Genomic DNA, 18,563 nt, shown 5'->3' on the forward strand with positions numbered 1-18,563 from the left:
TTAATGTCTATTCAATTGAGACAAAGCAAAATCGATGGAGCTTCATAAAATTTATAGTAACCAAACTCTTGAAAGTGATGCATTACCTTCTCAAAGAAATATCCAGGTTAGCAGAAATCACAAAACAAAATAATTTAACAGAATACTTTTCCATGATGCCAGAGCATGTTTCTTCTACCAGGCCCCAACAAGCAGTGCTGAGTTCCTTGTTCAGAGCCTGCATTTACCTTTGGCAAGTCGAAGAGGGCAGAGGGGGCATGGAGGAGCGGAGGGGAGAACCATTGTCAAACTAGGTATTTGGGCCTTGTGAAATGGGACATCTGCTCCCTGTGATAACCAGTGTCTAATTCTACTTCAAACTGTCTAAAGATTAGATTGGCACCACAAGCTTACAACTCAATAAAAACATCCGAATACATTGGATTGAATTTCAAATCGCTAATCTCTTTCCAATTACGCACCCTCACACACGTCAGGAAACAATGTACAGGAAATCAGACAGCATAAAAATAAATCAATAACTCAGGCTTACTCTCCTTTACCAGAGATTGTGTGAGTGATGTTACAATGAAACAACAAAAAACAGAGAAAGTAGTCACTGTCAGCATGTTTAGGCACAAGTTGGTCTTAACTTTTCATAAAAGTGGTTCTTACTGACTCGTCTCACTTAGTTCATCAACTGCTTATAAAGGTACCAAGTCTACCTTAAATTCTAGTACTTTAGCTGAAACACCATTGTAACCAGAATGGTTATTGGCTCTGTCATATAATGATTTTGTGATCTGTCTAATGGATGATTTAACAAAATTTGTTGCAAGCCATCATTGTGCACCAGGGACATAATGAGAATGATGAGACATGGAATTGCTACAATCTGAGTTCTCTTTGTAGGGTCTCTGAACAGTTTGCTGTGAAAGGCTAACTACAATTCCATTATTTCACAAACTGCAACAACTGCTCCAGTTTCATTATTCTGATTCACAAATTATCATATTGTTACATTATTCTTTTCTCTTTGATTTTTCTCTTCTTGGTTTAATCAAGAAATTAGTGTCTTAATTTCTCTCTGAAATACTTTGTTCCAGAAAAACATGTAATGTTTTACAATAAATTTTCTTTTATGAGCAAGATATAAAAAGATACTAACTGTTAATGTCTGTCAGTTTCTACTCTCAGTATTTATGTAGCTGTTGCCTTCGTTGTCCATACTCTGAGTTCACCTCTGGCAATCCATACAGATCTCTGCTGCATTATCAAGACTTTTGCTGACTAATTCTGTCCATTACACATTCCCTAAGAAGTGCTGTGAACCGCAATAAAACAAGAAGCACAAAAAACTTGTAAGATTTAGTCTAGGATTTTCAGCTGCTGTTGAAAAGAATTAAAAGAATTTAGTAGCTGTTTATTTAAATTCAGTGTCTCTCACTGCTGCTGTGATCTTGGAGTTCAGTATCATTTCCCCTACTGAAGTAATTCATTTTGTGCCTACTAATGCTTGTAATTGTCCTTCACTTATTCTTGGAAATGTAATTGCATAGTGCAGTGCTCCTGCCTTTTTGATGATGTACTGAAGAATTTTGCAATACTAATGTCATGTATTTTAACTCTAATTATTGAAAGAGCTCTCTTCTTAGTAAAAGATCTTATATGGCATATATTCTCACCCTCTGTTTCCATTGTCACTGCAATTGTAACTTCCCCATTGTAGAGGAAAACTGGATTCATAGAGTTAGAATATTTTAAGAGAATGATTAAATTTCTCATGTATCATGTCCTTTGTTAAATTTCCTCCCATTTTTCATGCCATGAATTTGCCCTGAATAATGGAACTGAGTAGCCACATCCTCTTCCTCAATGCAATGCTAACGTGAATCCATCTAGGTGGATCTGATCAATTTCTATGGCTTACAAATAGTAATCTATTGTGTGTGGCACATTTGTAGGAATACTTCCAGATTTTTTAATTTTCTATGGTGATGTGAGATGCTTACTGCTCTTTCTTCACAAGGTTGTTATGTTTTGGTAAGAGGGTCAAAATGTGTTAGGTTGTTGCTCTTTGTGCTGTTGAATATACTGTTTTTTGTTTCTTCATTGATTGATTGTTGAGAAGGCACCTCAAAAATTTTTGAATTCATTGGGACTGATCAAATAGTATTCTGGCTATTATGAGTGTTTCTAGAAACTAGTTATGCAAGTAATCTCCCTGAAGCCCTGCATTTTCATGTATGACACAATGGCTTGTCTTATTACTCAGAGTGAGACAATCTTCGCATCTGAGTGTGCAGCATTCACACCCATGTGCTTGATGTCATCATCAATTGATAGTTGACTTTAAAGTCCAAACTATTCCCAGAACGCCCAACACACACTGTATGATCTTCTTTACCAAGATCTTTGCTCATAGACCCTAAATCACAGGTAACATCACTGAGCCTTGCAGTTGGTATACAACGCTACCCATCTGCTATTCCCTTCCCAGGGAGTTTGGTACTAGTTCACACATTCCCTTCTAATGACTGCTCTCTTGCAGATAGTCCATATTGGTTTTTGAACCCTCTGATGAGTGTTGTGATTGACTAAAATGCACAATCAATATGAAGAGAGTGCAAGCACTGGTTCATGAATAGCTGTGATATAAAAACTAGATTTTTCTTTTATTGTATGATATGACTTAAGTTCTTATGCTCTTTGGTAATTGCTATGGTGCGTGTGTTGGATGAATATTCTATGCACAGCCAGTAAATATAATCAAGTGTTGACTGTTGACTGCTATCATAGTTGTGTGTATCATAAGTTGATGCTGAATTCTGCTAAAGTGGTGACCTCATACTGAACAATATGGAGCATTCTCTTCAATCATGCACACAACAGAATGGAGTGCCACAAACCACCATCTGCAAGCAACACCATGACACAGACAGCTGCTCAGAGTATCAGCACAGGCTCAAGCAATGGCAACAAGAACTAAAATATAAAAAATTTACCTTTCTGGCCTACAAGAGCACAACTTCGGTCAACAAAAGTGAAGACCATTTTTTTGATTACATGACCTAGTCTCTGATAAGGAACAGTTTACATTGATTATATCACAGTTGGAGTTAAACGTGATCGAACAACTAGAAAGTGTTTTACATCGACAATCTTATTCTGTGTTTAAAGAAGCTGTAGTCCAGTGTTTTGTGCTATTGTCAGTATAAAAGTTACAAAAAAATATTGAGAGTGAACCATGTGCCAGTGATTCGCCATCCTGAGTACTTTGCTCATTACGTGCAATGGTGGGTAACAAGCTGCTACTGGAATACTTTAAAAATTTTCTGGCTTCAAAGATTTCGACAAAAAATGAGGTTCTTTGTGCTTCTACGAATCTCTCCCTTGACAAATTGGAACACACAGTGGATGCAGTCATGATTGCATGCACAGATAATACACAATGTGCCACTGTGAATGAGGTTATGGTGGGAGACCCAGAACCACACATTGTGGCCATAGCTGCAGCAGGAAAACCCAATGTGCATACTGCAGCAGCAGATCAGATTCAAGGCTCACAGGCAGAGCCATTTATGGGGCAGTTGATGAAGAAATTAGCCAGACTTAATGAAAGGCTAATGGGTATGCTCACAATGATGGGGTTCCAGGTAAGAACAACCAGTGACACAGAAAGTGGTGTTGGTACCGCAGGCATTTATCAATGCAATGAGGCAGTGCACAAACCCCTGCACATACCCAAATGGGAGTGACAGGTGGCAGTAGGTGTGTACATTCATCAGGATTTGTAGCTGTGCCTAAAAGGCAGAAAACATGCAGTGGTATCAGCTGTTTACGGACTCCACTTGATTATATATCAAAGACAGAAAGTCTGGTGCACATTACCTAGAATACACTGGTTGAGAAATCAGTGTTTGAATGACTCTTACAAAAATGAAGATGTTCCTTTTATCACAGCTGCCAACTTTTCTACAATCGGGACATGTTGTTGTTGTCTTCAGTCCTGAGACTGGTTTGATGCAGCTCTCCATGCTACTCTATCCTGTGCAAGCTGCTTCATCTCCCAGTACCTACTGCAACCTACATCCTTCTGAATCTGCTTAGTGTACTCATCTCTCGGTCTCCCTCTAAGATTTTTACCCTCCACGCTGCACTCCAATGCTAAATTTGTGATCCCTTGATGCCTCAAAACATGTCCTACCAACCGATCCCTTCTTCTAGTCAAGTTGTGCCACAAACTTCTCTTCTCCCCAATCCTATTCAATACCTCCTCATTAGTTACATGCTCTATCCACCTTATCTTCAGTATTCTTCTGTAGCACCACATTTCGAAAGCTTCTATTCTCTTCTTGTCCAAACTATTTATCGTCCATGTTTCACTTCCATACATGGCTACACTCCAAACAAATACTTTCAGAAACGACTTCCTGATACATAAATCTATATTCGATGTTAACAAATTTCTCTTCTTCAGAAACGCTTTCCTTGCCATTGCCAGTCTACATTTTATATCCTCTCTACTTCGACCATCATCAGTTATTTTACTTCCTAAATAGCAGAACTCCTTTACTACTTTAAGTGTCTCATTTCCTAATCTAATTCCCTCAGCATCACCCGATTTAATTTGACTACATTCCATTATCCTCGTTTTGCTTTTGTTAATGTTCATCTTATATCCTCCTTTCAAGACACTGTCCATTCCGTTCAACTGCTCTTCCAAGTCCTTTGCCGTCTCTGACAGAATTACAATGTCATCGGTGAACCTCAAAGTTTTTATTTCGTCTCCATGAATTTTAATTCCTACTCCAAATTTTTCTTTTGTTTCCTTTACTGCTTGCTCAATATACAGATTGAATAACATCGGGGAGAGGCTACAACCCTGTCTCACTCCTTTCCCAACCACTGCTTCCGTTTCATGCCCCTCGACTCTTATGACTGCCATCTGGTTTCTGTACAAATTATAAATAGCCTTTCGCTCCCTGTATTTTACCCCTGCCACCTTTAGAATTTGAAAGAGTGTATTCCAGTCAACATTGTCAAAAGCTTTCTCTAAGTCTACAAATGCTAGAAACGTAGGTTTGCCTTTTCTTAATCTTTCTTCTAAGATAAGTCGTAAGGTCAGTATTGCCTCACGTGTTCCAACATTTCGACGGAATCCAAACTGATCCTCCCCGAGGTCTGCATCTACCAGTTTTTCCATTCGTCTGTAAAGAATTCGCGTTAGTATTTTGCAGCCGTGGCTTATTAAACTGATAGTTCGGTAATTTTCACATCTGTCAGCACCTGCTTTCTTTGGGATTGGAATTATTATATTCTTCTTGAAGTCTGAGGGTATTTCGCCTGTCTCATACATCTTGCTCACCAGCTGGTAGAGTTTTGTCAGGACTGGTTGTCCCAAGGCCGTCAGTAGTTCTAATGGAATGTTGTCTACTCCAGGGGCCTTGTTTCGACTCTGGTCTTTCAGTGCTCTGTCAAACTCTTCACGCAGTATCGTATCTCCCATTTCGTCTTCATCTACATCCTCTTCCATTTCCATAATATTGTCCTCAAGTACATCACCCTTGTATAAACCTTCTATATACTCCTTCCACCTTTCTGCCTTCCCTTCTTTGCTTAGAACTGGGCTGCCATCTGAGCTCTTGATATTCATACACGTGGTTCTCTTCTCTCCAAAGGTCTCTTTAATTTTCCTTTAGGCAGTATCTATCTTACCCCTAGTGAGATAAGCTTCTACATCCTTTAATTTGTCCTCTAGCCATCCCTGTTTAGCCATTTTGCACTTCCTGTCGATCTCATTTTTGAGACGTTTGTATTTCTTTTTGCCTGCTTCATTTACTGCATTTTTATATTTTCTCCTTTCATCAATTAATTTCAATATTTCTTCTGTTACCCAAGGATTTCTAGCAGTCCTCGTCTTTGTACCTACTTTATCCTCTGCTGCCTTCACTACTACATCCCTCAGAGCTACCCATTCTTCTTCTACTGTATTTCTTTCCCCTATTCCTGTCAATTGTTCCCTTATGCTCTCCCTGAAACTCTGTACAACCTCTGGTTCTTTCAGTTTATCCAGGTCCCATCTCCTCAATTTCCCACATTTTTGCAGTTTCTTCAGTTTTAATCTACAGGTCATAACCAATAGATTGTGGTCAGAGTCCACATCTGCCCCTGGAAATGTCTTACAACTTAAAACCTGGTTCCTAAATCTCTGTCTTACCATTATATAATCTATCTGATACCTTTTATTATCTCCAGGGTTCTTCCACGTATACAACCTTCTTTCATGATTCTTAAACCAAGTGTTAGCTATGATTAAGTTGTGCTCTGTGCAAAATACTACTAGGCGGCTTCCTCTTTCATTTCTTAGCCCCAATCCATATTCACCTACTATGTTTCCTTCTCTCCCTTTTCCTACACTCGAATTCCAGTCACCCATTACTATTAAATTTTCGTCTCCCTTCACTATCTGAATAATTTCTTTTATTTCATCGTACATTTCTTCAATTTCTTCATCATCTGCAGAGCTAGTTGGCATATAAACTTGTACTACTGTAGTAGGTGTGGGCTTCGTATCTATCTTGGCCACAATAATGCGTTCACTATGCTTTTTGTAGTAGCTTACCCGCATTCCTATTTTCCTATTCATTATTAAACCTACTCCTGCATTACCCCTATTTGATTTTGTGTTTATAACCCTGTAGTCAGCTGACCAGAAGTCTTGTTCCTCCTGCCTCCGAACTTCACTAATTCCCACTGTATCTAACTTTAACCTATCCATTTCCCTTTTTAAATTTTCTAACCTACCTGCCCAATTAAGGGATCTGACATTCCATGCTCCGATCCGTAGAACGCCAGTTTTCTTTCTCCTGATAACGACATCCTCCTGAGTAGTCCCCGCCCGGAGATCCGAATGGGGGACTATTTTACCTCCGGAATATTTTACCCAAGAGGACTTCATCATCATGAGAAGAAAAAACTAACTCTAGAACTGAGTGATAACTTCTGCCCTACATGAACATTTGACATTGCTGAAGTGAGTGGCCCAATTTTAGGAGTTGATTTTCTCTGACTTTGTCAGTAGGCCAGATTTAGTGCATTGGTGCTCAGTGCAAATACCTCTCTTTCCCAAACTCATGACATCATCAGAATGCAAACTGCATGATCCACCACTTTTGGCCAAGAGATGGTGCCTCCCCACATCTTCTGCATTGGTTACATGACAGGAAAAATCACTATTGCCGGAATGTGGAGTACACACGTGTTATGCTAGACGACACCAGACACACATTTACATGAAATAATTGGGCACTTGGATCTGAGACAGACCTACAAGATACTTGAAACACAAATATCTCAGATACAAGGTCTGCTTCTGTGGAAAGGTCAACCACTTTTTAATTAAAAGATGAGAATGCTAAACTGTGAAGGGAAATTGCAAAAAGAGTTGGATTTCACAGGTGAAAAACTGTGGCTGTGCTGCTGTGGCCATAGATGGTGGCTGAGCTGCTTCCCCCTCTTCCTTCTCCACGAGCACCTGTCCAATTGGCAATGACCTCAGCCAACACCTACTGCATGAGCTCCCTGCAATGTTGGATCTGGTGCTGGCCAAGAGCAACAGAAGTCATTCCACTCAACATTTTATTAGGACAACACCAGCTCAGTTGTGGTTTTCAGACTTTGGTACTTGTGTCCCTGTAAGTTGTCAGCAGCAAATCAGGAATTTGATAATGTGGTCACTGACAGAGCCATACTGAGATCACAATTGCAGATAGTAAAGAACAAAAACAGATCTTGGAGAATCAGCAAAGGCTACAGGGGTTTCTCCAGATCAGTATTTAGTGCCTCATATATCTGAGTTTAATGGTAATCTAGAAGGTGCTTGTTATTTCAGTGTTGTTGGCTGTAGACTGCACAAACTAGGCAGCATTTCAAGCACAAAGTCCTGAACAGCCTTCCATTTGCGTTCTGCCACATGGATGACACAATAGCATTCTCAAAAACTAATGAGAAGCACACTAAGAGTGTGTGTGTGTGTGTGTGTGTGTGTGTGTGTGTGTGTGTGTGTGGTTTGAGGTTTTCAGGCACTAAACAGCATGGTCACGAACACCCAAACGCATAGTAACATGCGGTAAAGGGACAAAGACAGACAGCAAACAACGAGAATGGCTAAAAAAAACACAGACCTGACGCAGTTCCAAATCCTCACATACAGAGGCAAAACAAGAGGAGAAGAAACGCACTAAAAAAAGGAAAGGAAACACAAGGAAAAGAGAACAGAAATTGAAGTGAAACAAGTAGGTAATCGTGACTGGCGGACCTCTTACCTAAAACCTGGGTGAGCCAGTCACCCAGCAGCACATTAAAATCCTCTCCCTAAAATCCAAGGTAACAAATTGGACAGAACACAAAACCATAAGACCTTAACCACAGTCGTTGCGTCATCTTGCAAAATAGAGGGCAAATCCGGTGACAAGGAAACCACTGCCCTCTGGTCAGAGAATGACACTAAGCACCTGTATACTATGTTCCAAAGACTAAGAGTGCTATGGTGTTATGGTTAAGGAGGACAAATGTGTTTCTGCAAAAGATGATGTAAGGTTCCTTGCCTACATTGTATCTTACTATAGTATCTTGCCACTTCCCAAAAAGTGACAGATATTGTAAACATGACCACCTCCTTCTACATTTAAAGGCTTTAGGCATTTTTTGTGGATGCCATACTATTATAGAAGACGCTTGCCAAATTTTCAGAATTGCTAACTGGAAAAAACATATCCAGTTGCAGGAAGGTTTTATGCACTCCGGAAGCTACATCTGCATAAAGTGAGCTATAAAAATTCATTGGTTATTGCTACACTGTTTGTACATCCTGTTTAGAATGCACCAATCAATTTGTAGGCTGACACAAGTCAGACAGCACTGGGCATGGTGTTAAAGCATGTCACAGTAAAATGGCAGCCTCTGGCTTTTTCCCAAATCCTGTTGATACAGCAGAAACAATGGAGTGCATTTGACAGTAAACTCCTAACCATGTATCTACCTGTTAAAGATTTCTGACAATTCCTAGAGGGTCTGGTATTTACAGTTTTCACAGACCATAAACTCCTGACTTTCATATTCCAAGATATTACTGATCTCAACTGACCATGTCAGATTTGACAAGCAGAATATATTGCCCAAGTTTCCTCAGATGTGCAACACATTGCAGGCCAGGATTACATTGTGGCTGACTGCTTGTCACACAACTGTGTGACATTTTCTATCATTAACTGGGCTGAAGTAGCAGCAGAACACAATATGGACAACTTCCTTTTAGCAGCATTGAGCTGATCCTGCATTGACAGGCCTTTGCCTTGAGCACCTGCCAACAACATAAGACAAGGGATTTGGTACAACACTTGAAGAACCAAATTATATCCATTTATCCCAAAGGCTTTTGCTTTCTAGTTACCATGATAGATAATTCAACAGGTGGCCCAAGGCTGTCTCAGTACTGGATATTTCAGCAGTGTCAGTGCAGACACATACAAACTACAAACTACCATCTTGCCACCAACAGAATGGTAGAGCATATGCACCACCCCCTGAAAGCTGCCTTGGCCTGTTGTGCAGACTCCTGGGTGACAGCACTACGATCAGTACTTCTAGGTCTCCTCACACTAATTAAAGATGACTCAGGGTGTTCCTCTCCCCAATTAGACTGTGGAGAGCAACTGAAGATACTGGGTAGTTTTTCTCACCCTCTTCTCTTCCAGTCTATTGGTCAGGGAATATGCCATATTTTTACACACCCTACATACTCATATGCAAGTCCTCAAACCTACCGATCTGTCGTGCACAGACACAAAAAATTTTCTCCCAGGAAGACTTGTTCAAATTGGAGTTGTTTGGATAAAGGACAACACTGCTGGACCTCCTTTCCCATCCATGTATGTGATTTTTTAAGGGCATTGACAGAGGTGACGAAACATTTCTGGTTGAAAAAACGATAAGCAAGACACAGTGTCAGTTCACCACCTTAAGGCAGTACATGACAATGCCTGACCGGATGAACTGTGTAATGAAAGAGCCCAACTTTTATATTCCCCTTGTGACTTGTGAGAGAAAGATACTCACATTCATCTTCTTGAACACATGAAGAACCTGATTGTGTTTATCTGGTCTGGCAGATAAGTGCTTTGTTGATACCTCATCGTTTGAGGAGGGGGCAGCTCTCTAGCTGAGAGACTAACAGACCATGTGAGTAAACACATTACACACATTAACTGCTAAGCTACAGCTCTCCCAAAAGGAAGAGCTGACATGGTGGACTAAAATGGACAATCGAAATGGAATTAGTGAAAGCAATGATTCATGAACAGCTGTGATATAAAAACTAGATTATCTTCTTATAGGACAATATGACTTGCATTCTTTGGTAATTACTGTGGTGTTGTCTTTCCTATTGTATGTGTTGGATGAATATTCTGTATGTAGTAACTAAATACAATAAAGTGTTGACGGCTATCATAGTCATATGTATTACAAGTGGATGCTGAAATACCTAAAGTATTAGCCTTAATTTGCTCTTTTCCTCTCTGTCTTGTCCTTAGGTTGACTGTTTACTCTGGTCCACAGTCTCCACTGAAGTAAAACTGTTCTAGTTACCTAAACTGAAGCTATCAGACATGAAGCATTTCTTGAACCTTTTGCCTGATGGGGCAGCTTTGACCAGTTGATTCATGTCACCTATTTCTGATTGTACTGCTGCCAACTACAGTTCCTTAATGTGCTAATTCTGCGTGCTGCCAGATTAGCATAAAGTTTAAACATCAGTTGCTCTTTCTTCATAACCATGGAGCATTAAGCACAACCATTACAGTGCTAAAAGCTATGACTATCTCCATCCAAATTGGTTGCTTCACCTCATCCAATATGAAAAAAGTGTAGGCAGTTGTTCCTGTCAACCACTTCTCCTTACTCTGTGGCAGTTTTCACACTTGGCCCATTGTGATGACATTCTTTTGCACTATACACGTTATTTAATGAAAACTGTTCAGTGAAGAAACTATTTTTATGAATTTCTGCTGTTTTATTTAATTATATATAGTTCAGACTGCCTCTACAGCTGAGTGATTGGTATCTAGGACCTGGTTTCAGTTTGTTTTTTTTAGGGTTAGGAAGGCCTGATTTATATAGTTCAGGTGCCACTCTATCAAAGGGTGAGTAATGATTAAGTTGTATTTCCTGCCAAAGTATAAAGTGAACAAAATCTCTAGTAAGTATGGTATGGAAAGTTCTGCCTGAATATAAATGTACAAATTATACAAATTGAAGGTGGAGGGGGACAAAGGGGAAGGGAAAGGGACTAATAATATCAGCTGCAACAGGGCTTTATGTGTAATCAGTGGCTATAAGTGAAATTTTTGTCAGATCGGGGCTTTAACCCAGGGTCTCTTTCTTACTAGGCAATTACCCTCCTTTCTCCCCTCCTTCCCCGCCCCTTTACCCTCCTTCCCCGCCCCTTTACCCTCCTTCCCCGCCCCTTTACCCTCCTTCCCCGCCCCTTTACCCTCCTTCCCCGCCCCTTTACCCTCCTTCCCCGCCCCTTTACCCTCCTTCCCCGCCCCTTTACCCCCCTTCCCCGCCCCTTTACCCCCCTTCCCCGCCCCTTTACCCCCCTTCCCCGCCCCTTTACCCCCCTTCCCCGCCCCTTTACCCCCCTTCCCCGCCCCTTTACCCCCCCTTCCCCGCCCCTTTACCCCCCTTCCCCGCCCCTTTACCCCCCTTCCCCGCCCCTTTACCCCCCTTCCCCGCCCCTTTACCCCCCTTCCCCGCCCCTTTACCCCCCTTCCCCGCCCCTTTACCCCCCTTCCCCGCCCCTTTACCCCCCTTCCCCGCCCCTTTACCCCCCTTCCCCGCCCCTTTACCCCCCTTCCCCGCCCCTTTACCCCCCTTCCCCGCCCCTTTACCCCCCTTCCCCGCCCCTTTACCCCCCTTCCCCGCCCCTTTACCCCCCTTCCCCGCCCCTTTACCCTCCTTCCCCGCCCCCCACCCCCTACCCCCTTACCCCTTCACACCCCTCCCCCTTCCACCTTTGAATTTCGTCAGTGTTGGTGTTGTTGTTGTTGTTGTTGTTGTTGTTGTTGTTGTTGTTGTTGTCTTACTTCATCATTGCCATCATTATTGTTGTTTTGCAGGAACCCGTTGGGAAAATTGATCTTAGCAAATGTTTGACAAAAACCATTGGTTCAGTAAGCAGGAGTCAGTGTGCTCGACCAAGAACTTTCGTCATAGAGACAAGTGCACAAGACACTATATCTACTGCCATGAGGTATGCTATTGATATAAAGTTGCATCACATTGAGAAGAGAGAGAATAACACAGATACTTATTACTACATTCATGGTTATCTGGTTACTAATTCTCTTTCAGAAGTTGGTTTTCCTGCCTTGTAACAGTCATTTTTCTCTCTGGGTATAATTTTTTACATGGATGTAGCTTTATAATAGGACACTGGAAACAGATAGAACTCTCTGAAACGTGAAATATGACAGTCACAGAGACATGACATTCTTGAGAGGTTCTCACAGTAAGGACCACTTAACAAGGGATGTCTTCAGTGGACTTGATTCACTCTCCTTGGTCAGTGGGGTAGAATGAAAATGATCATGTGATGCCTCAGACACATGTGCACTTGTCACAAAGTGAACATGCTACTTTCTTGCAGGTGCCTGACCAGCTAACATGTTTCTCTCCTACTCTCCCAAGACAGCCCTTACATTTTAGCCTTAGGGGTCATTCTCCAGGCAGTGATTTTTTCCCTAAATGCCACAGACGTATAACTGTTTTTTTGGAATATGCTTCCAGGGCTCAATTTTGGAAACTGACACTTTCATATTGTCGTAGAGTAAGTTGAGTAGCACCGTCACTGTGGTGTAGTGGTTATGATACTAGACTGTTGCATAGAGGGTCATGAGTTCAAAACTCACCTGAACTGTAAAATTTTTATTTATATATTCGGTTTGAGGACATTCTAGAAGTAGCCACAAATATCAAGAATCATTGTGCTGGAATCTTCCGTAACTGTATATGTATGTGTTCTGGCTGGAGGCAGTTTGCTCCGTGTTCTTGTATGCACAAGTGCTGCATAAACCTTAAAGTGATTTTAGTGTTCGTCATTCATCTAATTACATCTTCTTCTACGTGACATTATTCTGGTGGAGATGCTGGGTATTGGAACTTGTGATAGCATACATTATCAATGACACAGTGGCTCCCATCAGGCCACGACAGAGCCACTGTTCATGTGGCGAAAAACCCAAGTTTGAGTCATATTCAACAGATTTCAATCTATCGAAGACAGAAGAAGAAGAGAATGTTAAGATGGCAGCAACTGTACGCCAACGTATGCGACATCCTTCTGGGTTCTCTGGTGACAATGGTCAAGATCCAAACAAGTGGCTGAAGGTATACGAGTGTATAGCCAAATGTAACAAATGGGATGACACCGTGTGTTTGGCTAATGTATTTTTCTACTTGGAGGGCACTGCCAAGCATTGGTATGAGAACAACCAGGAGTAGTTCACACACTGGGAAGTATTCTAGACAGAACAGAGAAAGTATTTCGGCGACACATACAACAGAAGTGCAAGGCTGAAAATAAATTAAAGTGTAGGGCATAGCGTCCAGGAGCAACTAAAGCATCCTACATTCAAGACATCTTGGAGCTGTGTAAAATAGTGGATCCTACAATGGAGGAGGAATTTAAGGTTGTGCATCTCATGAAGGTGTTGCTGAGGACACTTATCAAGCCTACTCCTGAAGGAGGTTGTGACAGCAGACGACTTCATAAAATAGTGCCAGTATATTGAGACAATGCATCAAAAAAAAAAATTACATGAAAGAAGTTTGAACGGCTTCCAAATGTTGTATCATTGTCTGTGATGGAGGAAGAAACTGATTTCACCTATGTTCATCAGATAGTGCGAGAGGAAGCTCAGAAGGCACTTGGATTGCACAGAGAGCAAAAAACCAGGACACTTCAAGTGGTCATAGGGGAAGAAGTAGAACAATCATTGAACCCAATCTCTCATCTTTCATTTCCATTTAAAATGGTGAAAAAGTCAAGACCCAGGTGAAGTTACATTCCTACAATGCCGCATGGGCACCAAGGAAGATTGACATCTGGAGGTCTTAGGATAACCAACCAATATGTTTCCACTGTGGATGACCAGGACATGTCGTGCATTATTGTCACAAAAGGCAGCGGATGTTTGATGATTCCCATGCCAGAAGATAGCAGGCTGATCTTAACCGACACCAACTCTGGGAAGACGAAGATGAACAAGATGATGTGGGTGCAGGATGACCTAGGTCGCAATCACCACAGGCTAGCCACTGGAGAGGACACTCCCCAACATGCCGATCAAGATCTCCATCACCATTTAGAAGCTCTAGCCGATCACCTAGCCACCGCAACCTGGAAAACTAAAGGGTGCTACCTCCCTTGGAGGTGAGGCCACTGAAGAGAAAACTCCTCTGCCATTGACGACTACAAAATTGATAGGTAACTAAGTTAATATCCTCATGGATGGCTGACCGGCCCAAGCTCTTGTAGACTCTGAAGCATCATATTCAGTCATTTCAGAGAAGTACCATCACCAGTTGTGGAAAACTGTATTTGTTGACAACAAAACATCTCTGCTGAAGGTGGCTAATGGGGAATATGTAAAACCTACTGGAAGATGTCATTTGTGTGTGTATAAGTGACCATACACAGCCCTTAGATTTCATCATCTTACAAGAGTGTAATCATGACGTCATTCTAGGATGGGACTTTTTTTGAAAGCTTCTCAGGCAATTATAGATTGCAATTGCTCGAAGATTATGCTAAACAAGATGAGATACTGTGGACAGGAAGATGCGCCATTCCTGCAGTTAGTGCTAGAAAGGTAACTGTCATATGTCATGCCATGCATCAACCCCTGGATCTTGTTGTGGAAGGTAAGAGAAGCATACCACTGAAGAATAACTTGGCCATCTCAACCTTTGTTGTCTTGTTTAAGAACAGATTCAGTGAATTGTGGATAGTTAACTGTTGCTGAAAACTGTAGATCCTTCCAAGACGAATGTGCATAGCAAATGCTGAGCCATTAATTGCAAGACAGCTGAGCATCGTGAAAACCTCCCATGCTGAGTCTGGGCAAAATTAGCACTAGCAAGATCTTCTAGCTCAACTATCACCAGATCGCACTAAGGAACAACAGTATAAGCTACTTGCCATTATTCAAGAGTTCTCTGAATGCTTGAATCCACAGATGAAAAGCATATTAGACAAATCAATGGTGAAGCACTGGATTAACACTGGAGACCATCAACCAATAAGCCAGAGAGCATACTGTGTGTCAGCAATGGAATGTTGAATATTTGTGATGAGGTAGAGAAAATGATGAAAAATGACACCATTCAGCCTTCACAGAGCCCATGGTCACCACGAGTCTTGCTCATCAGGAAGCAGCATGGCAGTTGGCACTTTTGTGTTGTTTACAGGAAGCTTAATAAGATAACTAAATGGACATTCCTCCCCTTTTAAGAATTGACAGTACACTAGATTGTCTGAAGGTGGCTAAGTTTTTCTCAACCATGGACATGTACTCGGTATACTGGCAAATTGAAGTAGATGATGCTGATCATGAGAAAACTGCATTCATCACCACTGGGGACCTGTATGAGTTTAAGATAATGCTGTTTGGTTTCTGTAATGCAACAGCAACTTTTGAATGGATGATGGATAATTTTCTATGTCACCTGAAATGGATGATGACATTATGGTGTTCTCAGAGACATTTTATGAACACACACAAAGATTGAGGGCCTTTCTTAAGTGTCTCTAACAAGGCAGACTGAAACTTAATCCAAGAAAGTGTCTCTTTGGAGCAAAAGAAATCAGAATACTTGGACACCTTGTGTCAAACGAAGGTGTTCGGCTAGACCCAGAAGAGGTGAGATCTCTAATGGATTTTCCTATTCCTAAAAGTATTAGAGATGTCAGAAGCTTCCTCAGATTATGTTCTTATTACCATCGTTTTATCAAAGACTTCTGTATCAAAGCCAGGTCACTCCAATGGTTGTTAAAAGCTGATGCTAAATTTATCTGGGGTGGTGCTCAACAAGATGCTTTTGATGTGCTGTGAAAAGTTCTGACAACTGACCCTGTACTTGGTCTGTATGATGAGAGAACACCTACAGAACTACACACAGATGCCAGAGGGTATGGGATCAGTACTGTGCTGGTGCAAATTTCGGATGGAAAAAGGAGGTTGTAGCTTATGCTTCTAGGACACTTACAAAAGCCAAGAGAAACTACTCAACTACAGAAAGAGAATGTCTTGCTGTGATCTGGGCCATGTGCAAATTTCGACAGTATCCCTGTGGAAGGCTATTCAAAGTTGTTACAGACCATCCACTTTGCTGTTTGACAGGTCTTAAGGATCCAACAGGATGACTCATCAGGTGGGGAAAATGTCTTCAAGAGTATGACATTACCATAGTGTACAAAAGTGGAAGGAAACACAAAGATGTCAACTGTCCCTCAAGAAACCCTGTGCAAGACTGATATAGTGACTGTCCTTTGTAAGAAAAACTTTGATCTGTTTGGAAAGAGGTGGCTGCCAGCGATTCCTAAACACATGCGCTTAGATGTTCTACAGAAATAGCATGGCACACCTGAGGCCAGACATTTAGGATTTATTAAAACATACAATAGGATCCGCAAGAGATTTTTCTGGTCAGGTTTATTTAGGAATGTGAATCAATATGTGTCGCACTGTCGAGAGTGCCAGAAGTGAAAGGCAGTTCCCCAGGAACCACCTGGCCAACTCATACCAATTTCACCAGCCACAATGCCTTTCCAGCATGTTGGGATTGACCTCCTCGGACAATTTCCAATGTCTGCTAGTGACAATAGATGGATGGTTGTTTGCAATGATTATCTGACATGCTATGCCATTACAAAAGCTGTGAAAACAGGCAAAACATTCAAGGTAGCCAAATTCATTGTGGAAGACATTGTATTAAAACACGGTGCCCCCAAGGACCTTAATTACAGATCAAGGGAAAGTTTTAAATCAAATCTTCTGACGGAGAGAAACCGTTGGTGCAACGTTACTCATCACATGACGACTGCCTACCATCCGCAAACTAGCATACATACTGAATGCCTTAATAAGACCGTGGCTGACATGCTATCAATGTTCATCAGTGTTGAGCAGAGCAACTGGGATGAGGTGCTACCTTTTGTGACGTTTGCCTACACCACCACCAAACAAGACACCACAGGATTTACACCATTTTTCCTGGTGAATGGGTGCTGTGTTTCAATTACATCCTGATGACATGGATGACAACTACATCAGCCAGGTGTAAACCAGATCTGAGGAAGCTCAGCAGTTAGCTCGACTCCACATGCTGCAGGCTCAAGAAAATGATTGCCGAAGGTATGAAGCGAGCCAGTGTCCTATTGTCTACCAGCCTGGTGACCTTGACTGGATCTTCACTCCTGTTCAGAAGGTTGGTCTCTCTGAGAAGCTCCTCAGGTGCTATTTTGGACCTTATAAACCTGGAAGACAGTTGTCTGATGTTACTTACGAAGTTGAAGATTTTGACCCCAACACAAGATGACAAAAGATCAAAGATACAGTCCACATCCTTTGAATGAAGCCCTATAAGTACCCTGCAACCCAGGTAAATTCAAAGCGCCGGTAACAAGTGGAAAGGTGACATAGAGCATAGCAGCAAAGTAAGTTCTAAGTAGATCACCGCCAGGGCGAACATCAGTCATCGAGAGTTGGAGTATGCAATACCTATGACTCGTTCCCAGACTAGGACGTAACACCGAGATGACGTTCTCTTAAGGAGAGAGCAATGTTACAGAAGAACCTGAGTAGCACCATCACTGTGGTGTAGTGGTTATGATACTAGACTGTTGCATGTAGGGTCACGAGTTCGAATCTCACCTGGACTGTACAATTTTAATTTATATATTCAGTTTGAGGATGTTCTAGAAGTAGCCACAAATATCAAGAGTCATTGTACTGGAATGTTCTGTAACTGTATGTGCAAGTGCTACATAAACATTCCTTAAGTGAAGTTAGTGTTCGTCATTCATTTAATTACACCTTCTGCTTAGACACAATAGTAATTCGACCACCCTTAACCAGACACACACTTACTGACCACCCATGCCCCTGTGTACAGTAGCCAAGAGAGGAACTGACAGGACTGTATCTGTCAGCATTGCAACAACCTGATCCATCAGGCAAGGCTACTGGGGGTGTATGACCACCAGCATGAGGTAGTTTAGGTCTTCACTGCAAGTCATCTCCTTGCGGCCACCCACCTAGGTACTTGACAATCCTCCCACAAGAAGTTGACCAATGTGAATGTGGAAATGCACATCTGGTAGGACTCATACCCTGTTAGGCAGTCTTCTCCGGTTTAGTGAAAGATAATCCCCGATGTGCAGCCCTCAGTATAACTTGCTTCAATATTTCTTCTTTTTCCTCATTTAGTTCTGGTTGTCTCCCAATTGTTTGGATGTA

General features: G+C 41.7%; 1 protein-coding gene across 2 annotated transcripts in view; it reads left to right on the plus strand.

The window, feature by feature from the left end:
- Positions 1-18,563, plus strand: part of LOC126272987 (anillin-like) — a 151,104-nt gene that overhangs the window by 110,954 nt on the left and 21,587 nt on the right. The window contains exon 12 of one of the 2 annotated variants that reach the window (XM_049976336.1): positions 12,162-12,295. The exons of the other annotated variant lie outside the window; for it this stretch is intronic. Within the exon in view, the coding sequence (XP_049832293.1) occupies positions 12,162-12,295 (134 nt within the window). The remainder of the gene's footprint in view (positions 1-12,161; positions 12,296-18,563) is intronic. 2 annotated transcript variants of the gene reach the window in all.

Source organism: Schistocerca gregaria, chromosome 5, assembly GCF_023897955.1.
Source record: "Schistocerca gregaria isolate iqSchGreg1 chromosome 5, iqSchGreg1.2, whole genome shotgun sequence".
NCBI classification, from domain to species: domain Eukaryota; kingdom Metazoa; phylum Arthropoda; class Insecta; order Orthoptera; family Acrididae; genus Schistocerca; species Schistocerca gregaria.